General features: G+C 41.3%; 1 protein-coding gene across 1 annotated transcript in view; it reads left to right on the top strand.

Moving 5' to 3' along the window:
• Positions 1 to 2,133: 2,133 nt before the first annotated feature.
• Positions 2,134 to 21,803, top strand: part of NKD1 (NKD inhibitor of WNT signaling pathway 1) — a 114,583-nt gene continuing 94,913 nt past the window's right edge. Inside the window, exons 1-3 of the mRNA XM_074881783.1 lie at positions 2,134 to 2,717; positions 2,858 to 2,890; positions 3,111 to 3,268. Coding sequence (XP_074737884.1) covers positions 2,693 to 2,717; positions 2,858 to 2,890; positions 3,111 to 3,268 — 216 coding nt within the window. The 5' untranslated portion in view covers positions 2,134 to 2,692. The remainder of the gene's footprint in view (positions 2,718 to 2,857; positions 2,891 to 3,110; positions 3,269 to 21,803) is intronic.

The following is a 21,803-nucleotide window of genomic DNA, read 5'->3' as shown; positions in this document are numbered from 1 at the left end:
TTGTGTTACTCCTGTGCCCAAGCATTGCAATCATGAATCCCACTGTCTGCAGAGCCAGTTACTGACATTCGGGATTCTTTTGTCAGATTTGGTCTCCTGTGAAAACCTTGGTCTTGCAGGGTACGTCACTGACTGTAATTACAAGGGCTCGCTTTAAATGCTAACAAATGTCGCGTATGTGAAAGCAGTACTGCACACAAATGCAAGTCCCTTCCTCTCCATAACTGGGACACAAGTGGACCTCTGTAATTGCTGTGAAAGCGAGGGCTCCTTCCCCCAGTCGCTTGTTCAGACCTGCTGAACTCATGACATTTCTAAGGCCTCATTTTGTTCCCAAGAGCTGAATGATGGAGGCACCATTTCACAAAATAAATTAATAAATCGTACCATTTGGGGGGAACATCCACTAAGGTGTTCTCTATTTCTCATAAATGGTGAGGATAAGTGATACCCCAAATAAAACATTTGCTGATGAAGTTAAAAGAGAGTACTCGAGTGTGTGCCAGGCTGAGGAGAGAAAATAAAATTGGTATTACAATTTTCAAATTTCTTAATATGCATCAGAGAGTTTTTACAAGTTTTCACAGTCTAGGTGAGGCCCATGCCCCAAGGAGTCTGCTTCATCTAAATAATTTTCTTTATCTCTTTCTTCTCCCCAAAACAAGAGTCAATCCTCAAAGGAACAAATATGTCACTTTAAATACAGAATATAGAAAATGGGCCAAATAAATTATTAAAATACATAAAAAAAAGATTCACAGAAGATGCATGTTATTAGCTATTTGACAAGTAATTGATGCTGTGGCAATGGCTGCATTTCACAATGCAAGTGTTTTCTTTGCTAGACAGATAAATAGTTGAAATAATGTGAGAAATGACTTTGCAGTCATCCAAAGAACAATTTGGCTTTAAATGGTTCATTTAATGGCTTTCCACTGGCTGTGCTGCGCAGTCATTTCATACCAGACCTTCACCACATCCATGTGCTTTGGAATTCCTTCTAAAAATGAGCTCCAAGCCTGACCCTCCTCTCCCCATCCCAATTCCCTGCAGAAGTGTTACTACATATGCTTTGAATCTTTCTTTCAGATGAGCTCCCAATTCTAACTCCTTCCTCCCTGTGCTTGAAACGTATGGATTTGAAAGCACAGATGTGGCCTTGAAGTTTTTGGACCAGGCCCATCTGGGTCAATCCCTACATAGTTTGACTAGTAGTTTCTTGAGGAAAATTCTCAGAAGCCTTCATTTTTTCCTGTTCTGAATCTACTATGCACTCCCTTTTATCTCTCCTAGTTGAACTACAAGAATCTCAAGGGAGATGTGATTTTCATAAACAGAAAACTAATGACCGGGCAGAGGAAGGAAACAAATTTTTAATGACTGTGAGAATTGTCTTTATGAAACAGCAAGTTTCCTTCTAGTTTATTCTATATGTAAGTTGTAAACTGGAGAAGGTGAGATTCTTTTTAAATCTCATCTACTCAATTAATAAGAATTTTAAAAAGCTGATAGACTTTAGACGTTGTCCTCCTGCTGCCAACATTTTGAATCACTGAGAAAGGGTTCCAGCTCAGACCCTGCAAACTGCATTTTGGCACGAACAGGGACTTCAGCAGGACCACTTGTGTGCGCGGAGATGCCCGTGAAAAACAGCTCGCAGGGCTGAGGCAGCAGAACAACCGCTTTTCCAGACGTGCTGCCTCCCTGCGCAGCCACGGCGCTGCTCCGCGGGGAGCCAGGGACTCGGGGCGCTGCCGCACCGCAGCCCAGTACCGGGGCGGGGGGGGGGCTGCGAATACCCCCCAGGGCGTGCGGGGCGTCCTGCGGCCGGACCCTCCTGCGTCCTTCGGGGGCGGCCGAGCGGCCGGGACAGAGCCGCGCCGGGGAGGGAGGGGGCAGGCAGACAGAGAGACCGACCGACCCTTCGGCCCATGTGGAAAAGCTGCTTTTCCTGCCAACACAGGGGCCGGCCCCCGCGGGCGCGCAGAGCGGCACCCCGCAGCGCCGGCTGCCCGCGGGGGCCCGCGCAGCCTTGCGGAGGGCGGCGCTGCCCGGCGGGGCGGCCCCGGGAGCCCCCGGCCGGGCCGGGCCAGGGCAGGAGGCGGCGGCAGCGCGGGGCTCCGCGGGCGGGCGGGGGCCGGGGCCGGGCCGGGGCGGCGGGGGCAGCGCGGCGCATTGTCTGCCCGGCGCTGCGCGGGGAGCGGAGCGGGGCCGGCCCCGCTGCCCGTGTGCCTGGCTGGAAGTGAAACGCGCCCCGGCTGCTCCTTTTTCTTTTTTTCTTTCTTTCCTTTTTTTTTTTTTTTTTTTTTTTTTTGGAGCCTCCAAAAGGCTCACTCGCCCCTTTCATCTGCCGCCGCGGCCCAATGGGAAGGCGGAGGCTGCCTGCAAGTGGTCTAATCTCAATGAGGTGTCAATCATGTTCCCCGGTGGGTGAAGTAAGGTCTTTTGTAACCGCCTCTGTCTTTGGGAAAGAGAGGAGAGAGGAGGAAGGCTGGAGCGGAGAGGGGGACGCCGGACCGTGCTGCAGGAGAGGAACTGAGATTTGATCTCGCTTGTGCGTTAGAAGGGAGAAGCGAAGCACATGGATTTCTAAACACGCTGGGATTTTATGTGTCTGCAGAAATAACAACAAGCGAACCTGACCCTACTGAAAACAGTCAAATGAATCGTAACTGCAGCTCAATGCGGAGAGATGGGGAAACTTCACTCGAAACATGGTTAGTTCCTTTCACTTGCTACTTGTTCAACCCCTTCCCCTTGTTCTGATTTACTCGGTTTGTTGGCTGTGATTTTATACTGGTGTCTAATGATCTTTCTTTATTATTTCCCCCACACACTCTCCTCCGGATCTGCCTAGCTGCCGTTTGTAAACCCAGAGAAAGTCCAGAAGGTAGGGATGGCTCCTTGCTGCTAGTAACTTTGAACGCCTTCCCCGGTCCGGGTGGCTGCCCCCGTCCCCCTGCCCTCTCCCCCCAACTTTCCGTCGCGGTTTGCGCGCTGCGTGCCCGCCCCGGCCGCGGGGGTGGCCGCGGGGGTGGCCGCGGGGTGGCCGCCGGGGCCGGGCGGGCTCTGCGGGCGGCTCAGCGGCGGCATTGTCTTCTCTTTTCTAGGTGATAGTTTTGCGGTGAACGCCTCTCTGGCTCGCAGAGGGCTGGAGGACTGGATGGTGAAGCAGAAATACTCCGGGGGCAGCAGCAGCGGAGGCAGCAGCTCGGGACTCCAGCAAGGCTGCCAGCACCGGACTGTGTGCAGGCTCTCCAGCGCCAGGGTATGTCAGGCTCCTCGCTGCCCGCCCCCGCCCCTTCTTTTTGCAACAGGGAGAACCAAAAGCGCTTTCTACATCCCTCTCTCCCTCCCAAGGGTCGATTGTGCAAAGGCAGGCTTTTCTTTGCCCTAATGCTGCTGCAAGGGGCTGCCCCGTGGGTGGTTTCCTTCAGTCCTTTGATGAAGTTAGGAGCTGCAAACTTGGTACTGGTACAAAAGCCGGAGGAGTAAGGGGACCTGTCGGCTGGTGACTGGGCAGTACGATGAGAACAAAATCCTTCACAAGCAGGAACAGAGAATCTGAGGGAAAAGCCCAGCACCCTGCCAGTGTGCGCAAGCTTGTGAACCCTGACTGGTGCACAAGTTTGTCTGTGACATTTTGGCAGAGGAATTCAAGAAAGGAGAAGTCCCCAAAGAGTGTATTGTTATTTATTAGCTCTTTGCTAATAATGTGTGGCTGACTTTCTCCCTAAGAGTTACTGCACATGTCATTTGTCCTGGCTGTTACCACACTGGTCGCTTTCCACCCTTTCTCTTTCCTCCAGTCTGCCCGTGTAAAGCTGGCCTGGAGGAAATGTCTTAAGTTGCTTTTTTTTTTTCCCCCCTGTGTTGTCTCTTTAAACAAAAAGGCATGATGGGAGGTAAACAAACTTAACAATTCTTAAATATGGTCCTCATAGAGTTTCAGGGTATGATCCAGAGCTTACTGATGTTTACTGAAAGACTCCTATTGACTTCCGTGAGCCTTGGATCAAGCCCTGAAAGCTTCATCAGTGGAAAAGTAACCTGAGAGATGGGGAGATTGGAATCTGCTTCCCAGCAAGGAATGTGGCTCTGAAAGCACAAGCAGAGGAGGGCCACCAAACCTCCTGCAGGCTCTTCTCTTTGTTAGCCACCAGTTTTATTGTCAGAAGTCTGGACTTCTCATGTCTCAGGAAAAATTAACTTGCAAGTGGAGAATACTTCATTTTAGGTGGGGTGTTAAAGTGTGTAAAAGATGTGTAGTATGGGAAAAGCTAACGATGACTTTTTAGATTCCACCAGTATTGTATTTAGAGGAGGATAAATTGTTTGGGAGTCACTGGAAGTAAGGTGAAGGGAGTAAGATGGTGATGTCAGTGTTTGTATTTGATGAGCATAACCACATTCAACTTGCAGGTATGGTTGGTTGAAGTGATTTCTGTTGTGCTTTACTTGGAGGCAGTGTGTCCAAAGAAAGAAGTTCTCGCTAATAATGGTACATACATGTACAATGCAGATGCAAAGAGTAAAACCATGTGCTTCTAATTATTTTTCATTATCCACATTTTTGGGAGTCAAGCTTTTTAGATATGTTCTACCTTTCTAGGAAAGAACCAAACTAAGCATAGGTTTAAAATACAAGAGTTAAAGCTCAAAAAGTCTTGACTTTAGCTTTGTGAATTGTATTTCCTTCCTCAAAGACAGTTTGCTTTCTGAAAAGAAGAAAAAAAATCTTCTGTCAAAGATACTTTGGTATTCACAAAACTCTTCAATGAGGTCTGCTCAGCTGGAATGACAGTAGAACAGCATTTGTCTTCTTACTCAAGGTGTGCTCCTCATGATAGCTCAGCAATTAGCAAGTCATTAACAAAAAATTAGTCTACAGTTTTAGTACATTATAAAACTGTAAATAGGTTTAAGTATGTTCCCGCGAGGCTTTTTACTGTCATCCTGATAGAGCTGTTCCTGAATGTTTGAAAATATTCGCAATTTATTACCTAATATATTTACTAGTATCTGCATGCATATATAGCCTGCTAATTGATTTAGTTTAATTGTCATGCTGTCACAGACACACTGTGACAGCTACATTAAAGTTCTTTTAAAATACGAACTTTTGGTAATATGGAAGGATGCATTTCTAATCCTACATTGGAACCAGATGTGCCATATGTACAGTCTTTTTGACAAGGATTATGGAGTCACAGCTATTGACTTCATAACTGACATTGCACGACTGTTTCTCTTCAGAGATCTCTTTGATCTTTTGTATAATTATACCAAGATACAAAGCGAATTGTAGCCTAACCTCTTGGCTCTTCATTCACCTCAAGATTAGAAATACTAGTCCCTTCAACTAATGGTTAATCACATGGGATTGGGCAGGACAGTTGTGTATTCCCCAATAATGTGGTAGTGTTGCACTTGAATTGACCAAGGGCTCTTCTCCTTCAAAATTCCTTGTGAAATGTTGAATTAGTTTGCAAGGTTTTGTGGAATGGTAGTTTTATTGTGTCACACCTGAAACTTTGGCTTCTCATTAAAACATGTTTTTTCCAGTGAGTTTTTTCCCCACCTATTTCAAGGTCCTAATTGCTGCATTTGTGATTTATGGCAGAAAGAGTTAGCTCAAACACTGATGAAAATATCTGCCTTCAGAGAAACATACAGTTGAGTTTAAAAAAAAAAAAAATAATGGTCCTAGAAATAATTTTCCTCCTAGGAATTCTTAACCAGAGTTTTGTTGATGGTGGTTTCATTACTATGTAGGGCCGTATTTGGTGAAATCCAGTGTAATTCCAAAGACCTGTTGATGGGAGAGGAGAGCGTTCAGTTGCTTCCAAGTCTGAAGCTTCAAAGATTTGAATAGTTTTGATTAGAACTTGAATGCGATAGTGAAATTTGACTTAGATTGCTCTATATAAGCCAAAAATTCTGTCTTGGTTGTGATTGGAGGACTGTTTTCCTCAAGAACAGGGACACTGAATTGTTTTGATAAACTTAGTGATCCAGGGGAGATGACACAAGTTCAGGGGGATTCATGTAGCATTTTACAAGAGGAATGAGTGACTTACACAGGAAAGCAATAAAATTTCATTTATGCTCCTCTCTAGAATGATTGGATTTCCAATAGTTGTGGAGGGAAGGTGTTTATGTTAGTTCATAAAAGGGGTGTTTGACACAAGGAGGGTTCAAGGATACACCTTTTTTCTTCCTGAATTGAAGGTTTGAGAGCTTCTTGGTTAGAGTAGACTTCCATCATCTGGCGTGTCATCCATGTAGTGTCCCGTCCATCTGTGTTTTCCCCCCTCCATTTCACTGGAAGAACAGTAATCAGAGTCCAGCTATTGCCAGATGCATCAGTCATCTGAGAGGATCTCATAGTAAATTGTTGGGTGACTGCATGAGCCAGGGGAAGAGGAGTGTATCTGAAATATGCACTTCTGGTGTGTGTACAGCTTTCTGATCTGCCTAAGAGCTCTGATCTCATTAAACCATTGCCACCCGCCCAGCAGGGGCTGCTCTGCTCTAAATGTTTTAATTACTGTGGAGGCTGAGGGCTGGGTTGCAGCCTTCCACATCATGTAGAATTAAAGAAAAAAGGAATTCTGTTGCATCCGTGAAAAGTATGAGGTCCAGAGTCGTCTTCTAGTTTCAAAGCTAATTGAAACCACTGGGGCTGTAAATCTGTTAGAGCAACTGAATACGCTTCTTTTGCTGTTTTACGAATGAGTTAACTTGTGCCCAGAAAGGTTTTCTGACACTGTGGATTATCCTGTATAATTCTTAAGTTTAGATTTATTCAGTGTGTTTACTTTTACAAAATATTTTTGGAGATCAACATTGTTTGCAAATATTCATGTATTTATTTATTTAACTGAGAAGTAGTTCTATGCTAGAGGGGGATATTAAATATGACATTTGCTTAGTTCAATTTACTTTTATCTTCAAAGCCATAAGAAATTTTACTAGTTTTTTGTGCATCTCATTGAGATCTGTGCTTGGGATTGGAAAAAAATCTTGTATTTTTAATTAAATTTCAAACCAGCTCACAGTGAACCAAGTTATAAGTAATCATTTTAGGCATAATAGAAAAAACTTTAGCTTACCACTTCTGCTGGGCTCTTTGGTGCCAGTGATCCTCATGTTCAACCTTAATTGATATTAATTAGAGTTGAGTATCTGGTCTGGGAGTAATACCGTATGAAATGCTGAGGCACATCACTGCTTCAGAGGTGGGGCTTGTTCTCCATTTGTTCTGTGCCTGTAACTGCCAGTGACATTAATGGGCATTCCTTGCATGACTGAGAGGAGGCTACGCCAGTGTCAACTTCACTGCTCCTCTAGCACGATCTTTCTTAAATTTAAAAAAAAAAAAAAAGCCCTTCCCAATCCCCCACTGTTAAATAGCATGTGTGTGTGTGTGTGCATATAAAAATACGTAGCCTTATGGAAGACACAGCTGGGTAGGTCGTTCATCCATAATGAAAATAATAAACAGAAAAGAGACTTTTTTAGTGGTATGTATATACTATGGCCTAAAGGCTGTTGAGGTGGAAGATTTAATTGTAGCACTACTTTGGGGTCATCTCATGGGTAGAATGACATTTGAAAGACTGCCGCCTTACTGATACGGTGAGAAGAGCAATTAAAATTTCTTTGGGTGCTATTTTGTGTGACTGCCTGCAGGGATCTTTTAAACTGAAATATTTTCAAGTACATTGATGTCAGTATTGTATAGATAATTATTTGTATTGACTCTGAGGATTAAAAGAAATAACAGACTTGGCAGTGATAGATATTGGTATGACTAAAAAAATATTTTGATACACAAAATATTGTGTATGGCATTTAAAATAAAATTGCCAAACTTTGTATTGAAAGAGAGAGAAGCAGAATCTTATTTAGTGTTGAAATTTGGTGCCAACAAACCAAGATAATTTAATTAGTGGTGCACATAGTATATCTTGACAGCTCTGGTTTGGGAAAATTATAATATGAATATTAACAATCAAAGAGTCTCTGAAAGTATTAGTGCCATGGTGATGAGATTAGTGAATTGGCCAATACTGTAGCAGAAAGCTGGATTCCAAGGGAATTATCCTTGAATGATACCAGTTGGTGCAATTAAAAGCCACAATTCAGTTGCCATATGGAAAGTGTTAGGCATCCTTACATGGTTTCAAAGCTATGTGCCGGAGGTTAAATTGACATATGAAGAAAAGCATAAATTAAATATTTTGTGTTATGAAATTAAAAGTTGACTTTGCTTGAGCCATATGGAAGAGGTGGATGGAAGACAGTCTGTATTTCATCAGGGCTTGTTTTATAGGTGTTTCAGATTTAATGTGGTGCACTTTTAATTTGGCATGTTGATTGGAAAGCTGAATGGCCCATGAAGTTTCTGCAAACAATCTTGTTAAAGTAACTTTTTTTGATCTCTAACAACCCTCTCTCTCTTGCCCCCTCTGAAGTGGAGTTACTTAGGTTTATGTTTGTAAGAAAGAAGCATATTCTGTGTAGTAGCTGGATGAAGTCCTCATCTAAGTGATACAAGTTATGTCTCCTGGGCTACTGATAGTCCCTCTTGGCTTAGTGAAACCTTAGTTTTTCAGAATGAGAAGGCCCTGGTTATGGAGTACGTATTCTTCTATAAATTGGGATGAAAAGTAACAACAGTATGTTATATTCTTTAATGACTTAAATGTAAATAATGTAGTCCAGACTTTACACTAAAACTTTGGTTATAACAAAAATGGGAAATTTGTAGCACATGATTGTCGACATATGGGAATGTTCTTTACAGCAGCATTCATTAACAGAATGGTTTTCTGTAGGTTTTGTGAGATCTGTAATAAGACCCAGGAGAAGCTTGGTAAGTGCCTATTTGTAGGCACCCTTCAGAAGAAGATCTTGGTTGACTTTTATAGTTTCTTTTGAATTGAGTTATGAACAGAGGAAAGAGAAGTCTCTTGAGTATTGAAACTTTCTAAGAGTTAGTTTTTCCAAAGTTGGGGAAATAATTGTTCGGTGATGATATTTAAATCAAAATGGAACATTGCTCCCTGTGCTGCAGATGTTGGCCTTTACAGAAACCCTTGTGGATGGATTTTGCTTCGTGAATGTCAGCATCAAAACCTGTTTGGAAAGTAAATGGTAGATGTTGAAATGTATAAAATACTTGAAGTATTTTTTTGTAACTGAAACACTTTTCTAGTTAATATACTAGTTACTCTGAATACGTGGGAGTTTTCATACTATGTGATATTTATAGATATCTTTTCATGGAAAATGAAGTATAGTTTTTAGTTCAAAAAAATTAATGTGAAGAAATGGTCAAATAGACTTTCTCTGTGAATTTATTTAGTCATATCTGCCAACATTGGCAGCAAAACTAAGCTTGTATTTACTCCTACAGAGTAACTACAGCTATGGGAGACTGGGTTGGACTGTATTCCATTCAAGAATTATTAACCAAGTTCCAAATGCAAAATCTTCATTGTGTCTGATTTCTGAGCCAGCAAAGCATGTTTGTGTTGGAATATCTCATGACATTTGTCTTGCAGTGGTGGAACGCCAGTGGTGTTAGCTGTGGTGAAAGGGCTGTGCTGGCGCAGATGTTTTTACTACTGCGTAATCTAAGAGAGAGGGGAAATGACTTGTGTAGGTTCAACTATTGCTATCCTGGTCTCTCTGCAAGGGGTACAGCCGTACAGTGCATTTGCTTTTTGTAAACTTGTGGATTTATTGTCATCAGAGCAATATGGCACATATTTTGTCTTGTTATTTGCAGAATAGTGATGACACTTCTGAACGTGTGAGACATCCTTTTTTGAGTTGAAAAGTCCCGTATAGTTAGTGTCTTCCAAATAGACTGCTGTCATGTAACCGCATGTCACTGTTTAATAAGGACCAGTCTGTTGGCTTGCCATGGGAGTTGGCATTCCAGCAGGCTTATATTTGCAAGTAAGTGTTCAGCTGGATTCCTTAGTACCTGTACATGTGCATGACCTAATATGTGCCCATCGTAGGTGAGGAATACTTCTGTTTTAGTCATACAGAGTCTAATAGTTTGAGGAAGGGAACGATGCAGTCTCTTGTTGGGAGGTCCTGTAGCAGCTGTGAAATTGAGTACCACTGGTTTTGTTTCTGTGGTGTGGCCTATTGTATATTGTAGGGCAATAAATGATGCTATTGTTTTAGTTTATAAAACTTTTGGTGGAGTAAATCCTTTTGCTCCTCAGAAGACCAGACTGTGGCCACAGGAGACTGAAATGCCATCAAGTGCTTGAGAAGCTCCTCAATGGCCAAGAAGAGCCCTGTAAAAATACACCTAAAAGATCCCACCACACTAACCCCTTGGCAGGCATAACAGAAGACCCTGGGGTTCCCTGGTTCAACCCAAGGTCCCTGCCAAATGTACATGAGAAAGAGTTGTTCCTTAAATCTGAAGCTGTTGTTAATAAAATGTAATACTTGTGAAACAAGGCTTAAGCGAAGCAGTTTTTCTGCTTTTTGTCAAAGCTCTGATGGTTTGCTAATTTTCTTCACTAACACTTCTCAATCGGAAAATTCAGCGGAACTCTGAAACTCATTGAGGTGACTGTGAAAGGGTGTCTTGCTTATACCTTGAAAAGTGCCATCTACCAGTCTTGCTTTCGGTTTTAATGCGTTTGGATTTAAGTGCAGGCTCAGTGGCACCGGTCTCTTATATCATTTGCAATGAGAATCCTTGAGAATGTGAGATCCTCCCTTAAAATGTGGGAGGTGATCAGTTATGTTTTGAGCAAAATTTGCAGCAGAGAACTTTTAAAGTGCCTGGAATTTTCAGCCATGTATCCTTGGACTTCAAACTAACAAATGCAGGCAGTGTATGTTACTTTAGCTCGGAGATGTGTTGGCATGTGGTCAGAACAGTCTATGTACTGTCCATCCAGAGAAATACTTTGTGTTTTGCGATTAGGGTGGAATTTAATGCATTTGGGGGCATTACTGTGGCAGCTTTAAAGGGATTAAGTATATTGAGGTTCCTATTAAAGTGTAACATTGTGATTCAAGATCTGTGAAAGAAAATCATGCATGGGTGTTTGATCTTGGGGTGCAGCCACACATGCTGTGAGGCATAAAATAAGGGGATAGACTCAGTAGGGAAGTGACAGAACAAAGTACTGTCTTGCAGGAGAAATGGGATTTGGGAGCAGCCTCGGATCTTTTGATCCATACTCTGATGCGAATGATGAGTAGTATGGAGGTGACAGATTAGTCTTGGGGGAGGAAGGAGAATGGTAGGTAGTGTGTTGCATTGCCCTTGGAGATAGTTTGCTGTCTGATTCCCCAAAGATTTGATAGTGGTAGGTAAGGACTATGCTGCTTCTTATTGCCCTATCTTTTAGGGCAAAAATCTTTTACAATTCTAGTTTCAAGAGAGTTAGGTGAAGAAGGTAGTAGCTGTAAAGCTAAGCCCTATGTGTTAAATGCATATAAAGAACAAATGCCTGTTTGGGGGAGCGGGAATTTCTCTGAGCATAGAGTGCCCCAGTCCTGAGCTCACAGAGTAACAAGCAGTCTCTGTATTGCATAAGATGCTGCAGTTAAGCCTATATCAATGTTTCTGTAATAAACTACTCATTTTGAAACAATAAATAATAATTTTGCTTGTGAACTTTCCAAGTTTCTCTGTTCACATAACGTACGTGTGTATAAACTACAGACACTCATTCCCCTATAAAGAGAGAACATCATAGTCTAGCAAACAGAGTATCTGTCATTCCAGCTGAGCAAAGGTCTAAGGCAATAACCCAAAATATCCTGGAAGAAATTCTAAAAAGCATTGAAGAAATCAATCGTCTGATCCTAGAGGAAGGTCTTTGATGTAATCCTGGTAAGTTTATACTGGGAGCCTGCCTATTTCTTTATGGTCAGCCCTAGACTTTCTATATGAAAAGTGGATCAAAAAATTTCATATGCTCCTGCTTTAAAAAAAGATGGTTGATAGTTTTCTAAAGCGTACACACTGTTTAAATGTAGATTGTGGCTTTTAGCCGAAGCCCAGGTGGGGAGGAAGGGCTTTTCAAAACAAGTACTTACAGGAAAATAAATAATACTTTGATATTTTTCCCATGGAAAAACTGTGCCTCATTTAGCCATCTCGAATATTTAATTTTATTTTGAGGATAAACTTCATAGGTTATCTCAGTTAAAGCCATTTTTATTTATGCAAAGCTTATGTGCAAGGTCTTGTTCCTGATGTGGATACGTATGTAAAAGGCATTTTTCAGAATACCATAAATAAATTACTTTTAAAGGTATATTTTTAATTAACTCAGTGCAGTTAGGTAAGCCTGGTTTTATCATTTTGAAAAATTCTGCAATATTTCTCTGTTCTGCTTTGAAGCAAAAGCCCTGCTCTAATAGAGGGGAAACTTCTCATTGCTTTCGGTGGTTTTCTATCGAGTTCTCTGCCACATCAGTGGAAGACGAAGGAAGGTTCAAGTGGTGAGACTAATAGTCTTTTTATCTAGCAGCTACATTGCTGGTAGAATGGCAGTGTGTTTTCCCCCGCAGATGCAGTTTATCTGATCATTTTATGACAGGTTCACAAAAGTTTTTCCCAGTTGTGCTGCTACTTAAATTCCCATTTGTAATTACCAATGTAATTTTGCAGGTAGGTTTAAAAAGCATGTTTTGAGAGAGGCTGTTCCCACAGCACTGCTTAATACCTATTAGAATACCACATTTTTATTGTATGAAGGTGTCTTTTATCTAATTAGGTTGGTTCGTTAAAGTATTGCACCACAGTCTCATTCCCTTTTTTTTTTTTTTTTTTTCCTTCTACTCTGAGGCTGGTTTTAATCGTTTATTTATGACCAATAGGAAGCACACAAAATCTTTTAACTCTGGACTAATGCACAGCATAAAGAAGTAAATAAGATCTCTTCCTGCCTAAACTGTTGTACAGGGCTTTTCTTTGAAAGGCAGTTGCTCTTGGATTAAAACATGGTGACATGTAACAGAAAAGAATGAAAAAACCCCAGCATTTGGAAAGGAATTATTGTATTCATAGATGCTCCATAGACTTCATTGGATTTTGGTCATCAACCTTACTATGGCACTCTTTTCTAGATATGCTGTTTGATTTCCTTTTTTTTAATGCAATTTAGAAAAAAAAAATTGTGAGAACTGTGTGATGAAAGACAAAAGTAAGGCATGTTGAAGTAGCTCTATGTCCTTGGACATTTGCTGTTATCCAGGAGGGACTACCTAGACTGCAGCATGCAGATGTTGTCTGTGCTTTGTCAGTGAACATACATGCACTGTTTAAACACAGAATAAACCTCTGCTAGAACAATTTATCCTTAATTCTATGGCTATCTCTGATTTTCCCCATTTTGGAAAGACAGAAACTGAAGACACCGTAGTGGGAAGCCCCCTAGATTTGCCAGTAAATGAGTACCAGACAATGGGTAATGTGCTGTGGGAGTAGCAAAAAGACTGTGAGGTCCCTTATTAGCTCTGCAACAGTAATCTGACCCTCTTCATGTGTGTTTCTGATGGCAACACTGGCAGTCCTGGTCTCCTCGAAAAATGAGGAGAATTTCACCCCCACTGGGGAAAATAGGAAAGCTCGTAAAATACAGAACAACAGAATGGTTAGACAAGAAAAATGCTAATGTCATGCCTTTAGGGCCATGTTTTAAGCAAGGAAAGAGTCCTGGCCTACTGTACAGTCAGAGTGTCTCCTAATATCAGCAGGAGCCCTGTACAAAGACGGGGTGAGGCTTCCTTCTTCCATGCTCACAGTAGACACGGGGTCTAGTCAAAATCTGCTGTTACTGCCTATCAGTTCCAATATCAAGTAGTATCAGGAATGGATAGCCAGTTCTGCCTTCAGTTAGAAATATGTACAGAGACTTTTGAGAGGCGTGCCAGTCTGAGAGACATTGCCAGATCAGGGATAGCATTTGGCTTTCAATTGTGTTGGCATAGCTTAGTGATGCCAGCGGGCTGGGTGCTAATAGCTGACCGAAGAGCTGGGCGGAGGGAAGTAACTCAGCTGAAAAAGCAGTCTCCTTATGTTCAGTCTCAGCTGTTTGTAAATGGGAGGTGGAAAAGAAGTGTGTGTTACCTGGACTTAGCCATCCACAGCCAAGAATCTTTCTTCTCATGGTGATGGTGACGAATAATGAGTATTTTGTGTAATACCTGGCTGCACACCAAACAACATTGTAAGTTTTGTGCAGCTGGTTTGCAGTGGCCCTTCTTGCAGGGTGATGCCTTCCTTCTGTGCCAGTGCTGCCATGTCCAGGGAGAGCGGCCTTTCTTCTGGTGACCGAGTTCGGCTTACAGAAGGGTTTACCTGAACTTCACGTGCCTGTGATGTACAGAGGGTGAAATGGTACAGGTTTTGCCAGGCGGTTTTTTGACTGTATGCTATTTGATAGGACAGATTTTGCAGTGAGTGATCTTTGTGGAATATAAAGGGTTACGTTGTTGAAGTTACACAGGCGCCAATCCACTGGCACACCGCAGGTGATCTCGGAGTGAATGTTGTTTAAAGCGCCTGTCCCACGGTTTCACAAATGTGCTCTGACCAGAGGATGTTTTTCTAACTTCAAAGGGCTTTGCAGCCTGGCTCGGTGCCTCACAGACTGAGTCCACAATTCCTCTCTGCTCGTGATGTGTTCTAACCATGTGTGATTTTTTTGGTATGTGATGTTTTCTTAAAGTGGCATTGACCTGTGTTCAAGTGAAACTTGCTCTTGAGCTTGTAAACACAAACTTGTCGTGTGGGCAGTTTTCATCTTAACCTGATGTGTGTATTTTTTTTAAGAGCAAGAATAGACATCAAAAGGAGCAGTAATTTATAGGAAAAGAAGAAAAAAAAAAAAAAAGAAATAAACTTGCAGCAGCCTTTCGAGTTGCACCATCCAGAGGCTTTTCCTTGAAGATCAAAGTGTGGGTCCTTTGCTGGCCGTAAGGAGAAGAGCGTATTTCCACCTCAGCACTGCTAGTGTTACAGTAGGTTACTTTGTCTGCAATGTGCCTCTATACAAGGGGTGTTCAAAGGGGGAAAGCAAGACAAAAAGGAGTAGAAAGTGGAAAGAACCTAGTATGTTTATCAATGCCCTGATTTCTTCTTTTGTTTGTTTTTTTGTTTTTCTTTCCCTCCCTCTTTAGCAATGTTTATATTAAAATATACTTTTAGGAACATGTTTGTATGTTTTTAAATATTAAAGGTTTCTTTTTCTTCTGTAGTACTTTGTAGTATAGTTTTCTGAAGGGAGTTATTTTCAGGTTAATGTGAAATACACTCTCTGAGTATTAGAAACGACTGAGTCTTTGTGGGCCAAATGTTGAAGTCCATTAACTCTCCATTAACTCTGCTCAGAGCAGGATTAGGCCCTGAAATATCTCGAGGTACACTGTGCTGCATTAGCTATGGTTGTGAATCTGGGAAGGTCTTGTGTTCCACTGAGTAAGTTGCATTGGTGGGCACTGGTGTTCGCAATGTTTGTGCTTTCATTAAGGCTAGAAAAAGTAGGCTAGTTTGAGGTTTTAAAGTCACCATTTTTAATTTACTGTTATTACTGTTACTGATGTTTTTGAGTATATTTTAATAAAACAAACCAACAGCAAAACAAACCCTTTCTTTAAAGAAAACAATACCTTACAAGCCAGACCATAATACTTTCTGTTTGCCGAGTGATTGAAAAGGATCATCTGCTGTGGGAATAAAACATCATACTGTGAATGGCATGCTGTGAACAATATGTCTCAGCTGTGCAATGAAGTTTTGCTCCTCGTGAGTAACAGTACTGCAGTCTAGCACTTAATAATTAATCCAGCTTTCAGATGCAGCTGGATCCCAAGGTCCTCATCCAGATGAGACCCTCGAAGTTAGTGATGTCTAGGGCCTAAGGCCTAACAGAAAACAACCTGTGCTACCCTGCCATCCCATGGTTATCGACAGGAACCTTCCCACTACATTTATTTTGGCTAGTTTTAAAGCAGGTGGCCAGGATGAATCCCTAGTTCCAAAGTCACAGCTGCTGCTTTGAAATTGTGTAAGAAGGGCTTTGGTTTCTTCACACAAAATAACTGAGCTGCTGTTTGGTATTAGAGCATCATTATTCTGGGAAATGCACTCTTCATTTTAAAAATATCTTCTGTATGGAAGTTGAAAGTTTATATGTCATGATTCTAAGGGCAAAGAGCTGAAAAGGTTCCTGTTTGATGGTTGTAAATACTTAAGAATTCCTCAGTGTGATTTGAGTCAATGGAATCTGAAGGTACTATTAAAAATTAATAACTGTATTAGAAACACAGAGTTACTGCAAGAATCTCTTGTTTGTTGGTATTAAATAATTGGGGGGGGGGAGGATTTTTTTTGGTAACTATAATTTAAGATTTTTCTCCTTTAACTGGGTGTCTTTGTGGCAGTTACCCCCAAAATGTTATGTCTTTATCATTAAATCAATTAAAAAGACCAAGTGGACTTTATACCATCACAGTAACGATGCTGTGATTAAGTAGAAGGAAATGTTCCATTACAAATCCCCATTTCCTCTCCTTGTAAAATTTTATTTTAAAATGAGTCTTCTTGAGTGACTTTTTCAGTAGCGTCAGCAACAGTGTCAGCAGAATGGTGAATTCATGTCACTGGAAGTATAAAGAGAATTCATGAAGGAGTTTGTGTTAAGCATAGTTTTCTTTTTTATAAAAAAGGATTCTATTCACTGTGGTTTTTTTCTTCTTTTGTATTCCTTGCTGCCTTATGATATTATAATGTTTTTTGCCTACTTTCAAAATTTCATAGATATATATTTATAAAAAATATATGTCATGTAAGCTTTTTTCTAGTGTAAGAGAAAGTACATTTTATGCAAGGTACACAGCATGGGGTTTTCTGGGCCTTCAATCTCATATGATCCTGTCTCACAATAAATATATCAAACGGGAATGAGCAAAATGCAATCCTCTCAGACTGGGTGAAAATACGCTCATAAGAAAGAAGACAAGGGCGGGCTGGTTAAAGGAATGGCTAGACTTTTCCTCTGAAAGAAGGCCTGAAAAAAGTGGCAGAGAATGGAGTGTTTGTTCAGTTTATGTAGACAGGCTTTGTAAAGGATGGAAAGGGCAAAATTAGGGTTCATTTGGTATTGGGGACACAGTCAAAGAAATGAATGTAGGATTCGCATGCATAGGATATAACAAAATTGTTGACTTGGTTGTTAAGGGGAGGGGGTGAGAATGGGCATGTCAGAAGTACAGACAGTATAGATGGGATATCTGGGCTGTGCCCTTAATCCTTTTTACTTCAATCATAAAATAATTTCTGTTTGTATTTTTATCTTGTGATAGTAATTACTGGTAGCTCTTGTGTCTGTTAGAAGCTGCATGTTCTAGTGCAGCACTTCTTAGATTTATCTATTAACAAGTGGTGCTGGACCATATTTTATATACAAGCGTATATGGCAGAAAGATCCCTTCTAAGTTAAAGCTCTCAGTGTTCAGACACGGGCTGACTGTGCAATCCTTGCATCTCTGATAACAGGGTGTGCCTTTGCTCTCTGGGCTGACTAGTGTAGCCCCTTGGGTCTCTACTTAGTGGTTGGGATTTTCATGGGTAGGACGTCATCACAGTTGTACTCGAGGAGATAGGGTAATAGGTTAAATACAGCTTTCTTAAGCACTCTGAATCACAAGGTAGGTAGGCTTTGAAGTCATCAGAGATTAGAATACTGGTCTGTGGGCTTGGATGTGAAGTTGTGAGCTGTTTGTGATGTGGGTGGTCAGAGATGCATAGCCATTGCTGTGGTGCTACCTGGTCTCTGAAACTCCAAATTTATTGCTTAAGAATGAGACACAGGAGCCATGTGTTCTAGTCTAGACCCTAGCTTTAGCTGTATATCCTTTCTCAAGTTGCTGAAACATGAATCTTACAGAGACCCAAGATAGCTAAGCACTTCCCACTCATTTAGTCTCATTTGTCTTCTCATTCAAACTACAGTTTTACCCACTTTTTCCCACTTCCCAGGGGAAGTGGGGATAGGTTTTATCCTTTTACCTACATAGGCTGTGGAGGTACACAGAATTTAAAGTTCATGAAGAACTTCAATGCCAGCTGTACACTTAAGTCATTGCTATGTTTTTATGAATAAGCCAGGTATTTATTACCTATTTTCCCGAGCAAAGTAAGAAAATAAGAATGAAAAAGAATGTTTCAATTCCCCTTGGAGTTTATATAATCCTTCTCTGCATGAAAACCTTCTTATATTGTTTCTTCTTTTGCTCTACAGTAATCTTCCTAAAATCCTTTTGGGAAGGGGCCTTTCTGAACTGTCCAGCTCTCATCAGTCCAGTGGCCCAAGAAGTCTAATTCTAAAAAGTTTGTATTAATCGAAGCAGCTTTAACATATGGAGAAAAAAGACATTTTACTTCCCACTCATCTGAACGAGAGTTTGGACAAGGTTAGAAGGTGGTGGAAGGGACATGTCTTTAATGTATGAGCTGAATCTCCACTCCTTGTGGAGGCCTGTCCAAGGACACGTGCATTCAACTGATGTAGACTTCCTGCTTATTGCTGTACCTTGCTTTTTGTAAAACATATAAATTCAGTGCAAGATTAGTAGGAATGCGGGGATAGAGCGTATGGCTAGCATATGTATAAATCATAATAGGTAAATAATATAGGATGAGGAGAATGCCAGACTTTTACCACTGTTACTAGGTGAAATGGACTACACAGACATAGCTAAAGGGTGCAGAAAAATGTTCATTAAAAATTCGACTGAAGATGAGCTCTGATGCACCAGCTAGACTTGAGGCTTTGCAGGGAGATAAACGTTTTTTTCTGGTGTTTGCTTGAATAATGAAGTTACCCTCTCTTGAAGGTTATTCTTCAGAGCAGCAGAGTTTGTACATGAGTGAAATGCATGTCAAAATGTTTACAATGAACTGAAGTGGAGTGGTGAGTCAAAGCAGTAGGCTTTTGTTTGCATTGGCTTTGTAACAGAGAGCCTTATAATGAGGGTGAACTATGCCTCCTATTCTGGTGGGCCTTTGTACTATCTGAAGCACAAAGTGGAGCAGGTTTACAGGTTAATTAACACCTCTTCCCTCCTCCTTGTGGTGCTGGCAGTGATGTATCACCCACGGTCATGTTTAGAAATGGTGACTGATGGGTAGTGATGGATAGTCCCAAGCTTTTTAGTTTTTGCCACAGAATTCTCTGCTGCGAATGTCATTTGTTCTTTTAAACAATAGAGAGTACAGTTAAATGTATGGTGCTGAAGAGGCACTTATTGTCCTGCTAGCCTGGCAGCAGTGAGCACACCCCTACAGCTGTGTGTTTGCAGCCAGGCACATCCCAGCCTGTAGCTTCCCTGTTCCCCCCTCCTTATAAATATGAAGAGAATTCAGGCAAATTCTGTCTGTCTAAAGAGGATTTAATGGCATCTCAAAACCCATTATTATGTATTTAAGGATGATTTCTCTCAATATTGAATTGTAAGGATGGTTTTAATCTAGCAGCTCTGTGGTTTTGGAGAGTTTGGTCAGTCTGGCTGAAATCGTACTTTTGTCTGTGTGTTGGATATGGGTGTTTGTTGTTGGGTTTTTTACTACTCCCTTTGGAGACTTAAAGTTATCTTTGCCACCTATTGCCCACAGATCACACTTTCTCAGCAGTTGCCCTGTACTTGTTTCTTTCCCTTCCAGTTCCTCAGGTCTCAGGTATGCGTTAGATACTTCTATTTTAACAGCTATTGCCTTAGCTTGATTTAAATGCTGCATTGTTCAGAAACTAAATCTTCGTGGAGAAACAAAGCCACGTGGTGGTCTTACTAGCAGGGTGCACGTTTGGGTGTGGAACATCGAAAATCCTTTTGCCATCTTGCATTGGCCAGCACACCGTACTGTAACATTTGAGGCAAGTATGTGCCATACCTACTGCCTAACCATACCATACCCACTGTACAGATTGCTAAAAGAAACCATGTGTCGCATATATGTATTTCTAGAGCTTAAAGAATTTCTCCTCACATCTCCTACTTCCTTACTTGCCTATTTATGAGTGGAAAGACGGTGGAGCATAGCCCAGCTCAGGAGCAGAATCATTTTGGGAAGAGGACAGTGCAGAGGCAGTGCTTGCTGCCTTCCTCGAGGCAGTGGGGAAATTGAAAAGGAAACTGTGATTCAGTGAATCATAGTGATCTCTCAGACAGCTCCAGGGGCAGTGCGGCTCTCAGCTGCTGCCTTGCTCGCAGTGGATTATAGGGTCATAATACAGCCCACTGTGCCGAAGCAGAAAAGCAGTAAATTCATCCTCGGGAGCTGCTTTATGTTGTCTAGAAATGAAGAATTCCTCTGTAAGAATGTAATGCTTTTTATCCAACTTCCCAATTCCCATGCTTCAGCAATATATTTATCTTCACCATTTTCATGCTGTGAATAGAGGAAGGCCAAGAAACATGGATAAAGCACTTCCTTTACAGCCAATACGTGCAGTATAGCATCCTATAAAGTTAGCAGGGATTAAGGTGAACGACCATGTGAGCAAGGGAGGCATCCCATCAGGAAATATGTCTGTTTCTGTATAGTAACTAAAGCAATACTATCTACAGACTTTGCATCAAAGGCTTGGACAGCTAAACAAAGCTAATCCCCGAAGATGTACTATTAAACTCATTTCCTGTGTATGGAACAAATATTGTAGAAGTTTTGAAAAGCATTTTCCAGCCATTGTTAAGAGTTGGGGTGTGAGCTATCAAAGTCTGATCTGGGTTCAGACTTTCTCCATATTTGTGGTTTTGGTTTAAGCCTGCCTCTAGTTAGCAGGGATGTAAATGTTAAAATTTACCCATGTGGTTTGAGAGCTGTTGCTAGTAGTGCAAGTCTTGCTTTTTAAGCATGTCTTTATTTTAGAAAATATTTCTTTTTGCTGGAGTCAGATACTTTCTTTTGCTGGGCAAATTCTGAATATTCTGGCAAACAAGGACAACTTGACTAGACGTAGTAGAGCTGCAAATGTTAATTGTCTATGAAAAATAATGTTTCTCTTTCATAAATTACCTCGAAATGAAAACTGGATTTTGTATTACAGAGATGAAAGTAAATATCCTATCATGTTATCTTTTTAGGAAAGCTTTTATTTCTTTGTTTCAGCTTTGATAGCTTGTTATATTTCATTACTCAAGCAAACAAAATTAATTGATAGATGGGAGGAGGTTTAAACTGAATAAGGACTATCCTTGCTTTTGGAGAACTTTAAGTGAGAAAGGTGAACAGTAAGACTTAGGTCTTGTAGTGAGCTGAACTTTTTTTTTCACTTTGAGCCTAATGCAATTGCAAGAACAACTCTCACTTTGGGTAGAAGAGCTGTCTGCTCAGATCTGTTAGCTAGGTCTGACTGGGCAGTATGTTTATGAAGTGGGAGGTTAAGGCTCCAAATTCTTGTCAGAAGACATAATTTGTGAATGGCAGTGAGGAATGAGTACCAAAATGTGAACAGAACAAATAAGCTAGGCATTGAACATGCTTTCTCCTGGACTGTCACCCATTGTATCTGTAGCCTGGTGTGTGGCACTTAATGTAATTTCAGACTGGCTTCATTCTGAGCAAAGGCTGGTAATGTGTGAACATGTGTGATGGTCCTGAGATGATGGCAAGCAAGCCCATCAGATTCTGCATGGCGTCTGTTTTCAGAGAGGATTTTAATGCTGATTTCTGTAGAGTTAGGCTCTGGCAGTCATAATTGTGTAGTTGGGAATGTTGCAGAAGTGAGTATAGCAGTGTT

Source organism: Strix uralensis, chromosome 12, assembly GCF_047716275.1.
Source record: "Strix uralensis isolate ZFMK-TIS-50842 chromosome 12, bStrUra1, whole genome shotgun sequence".
In the NCBI taxonomy this organism is placed as follows: Eukaryota; Metazoa; Chordata; class Aves; order Strigiformes; family Strigidae; genus Strix; species Strix uralensis.
This window is presented reverse-complemented; position numbering and strand designations above follow the sequence as displayed.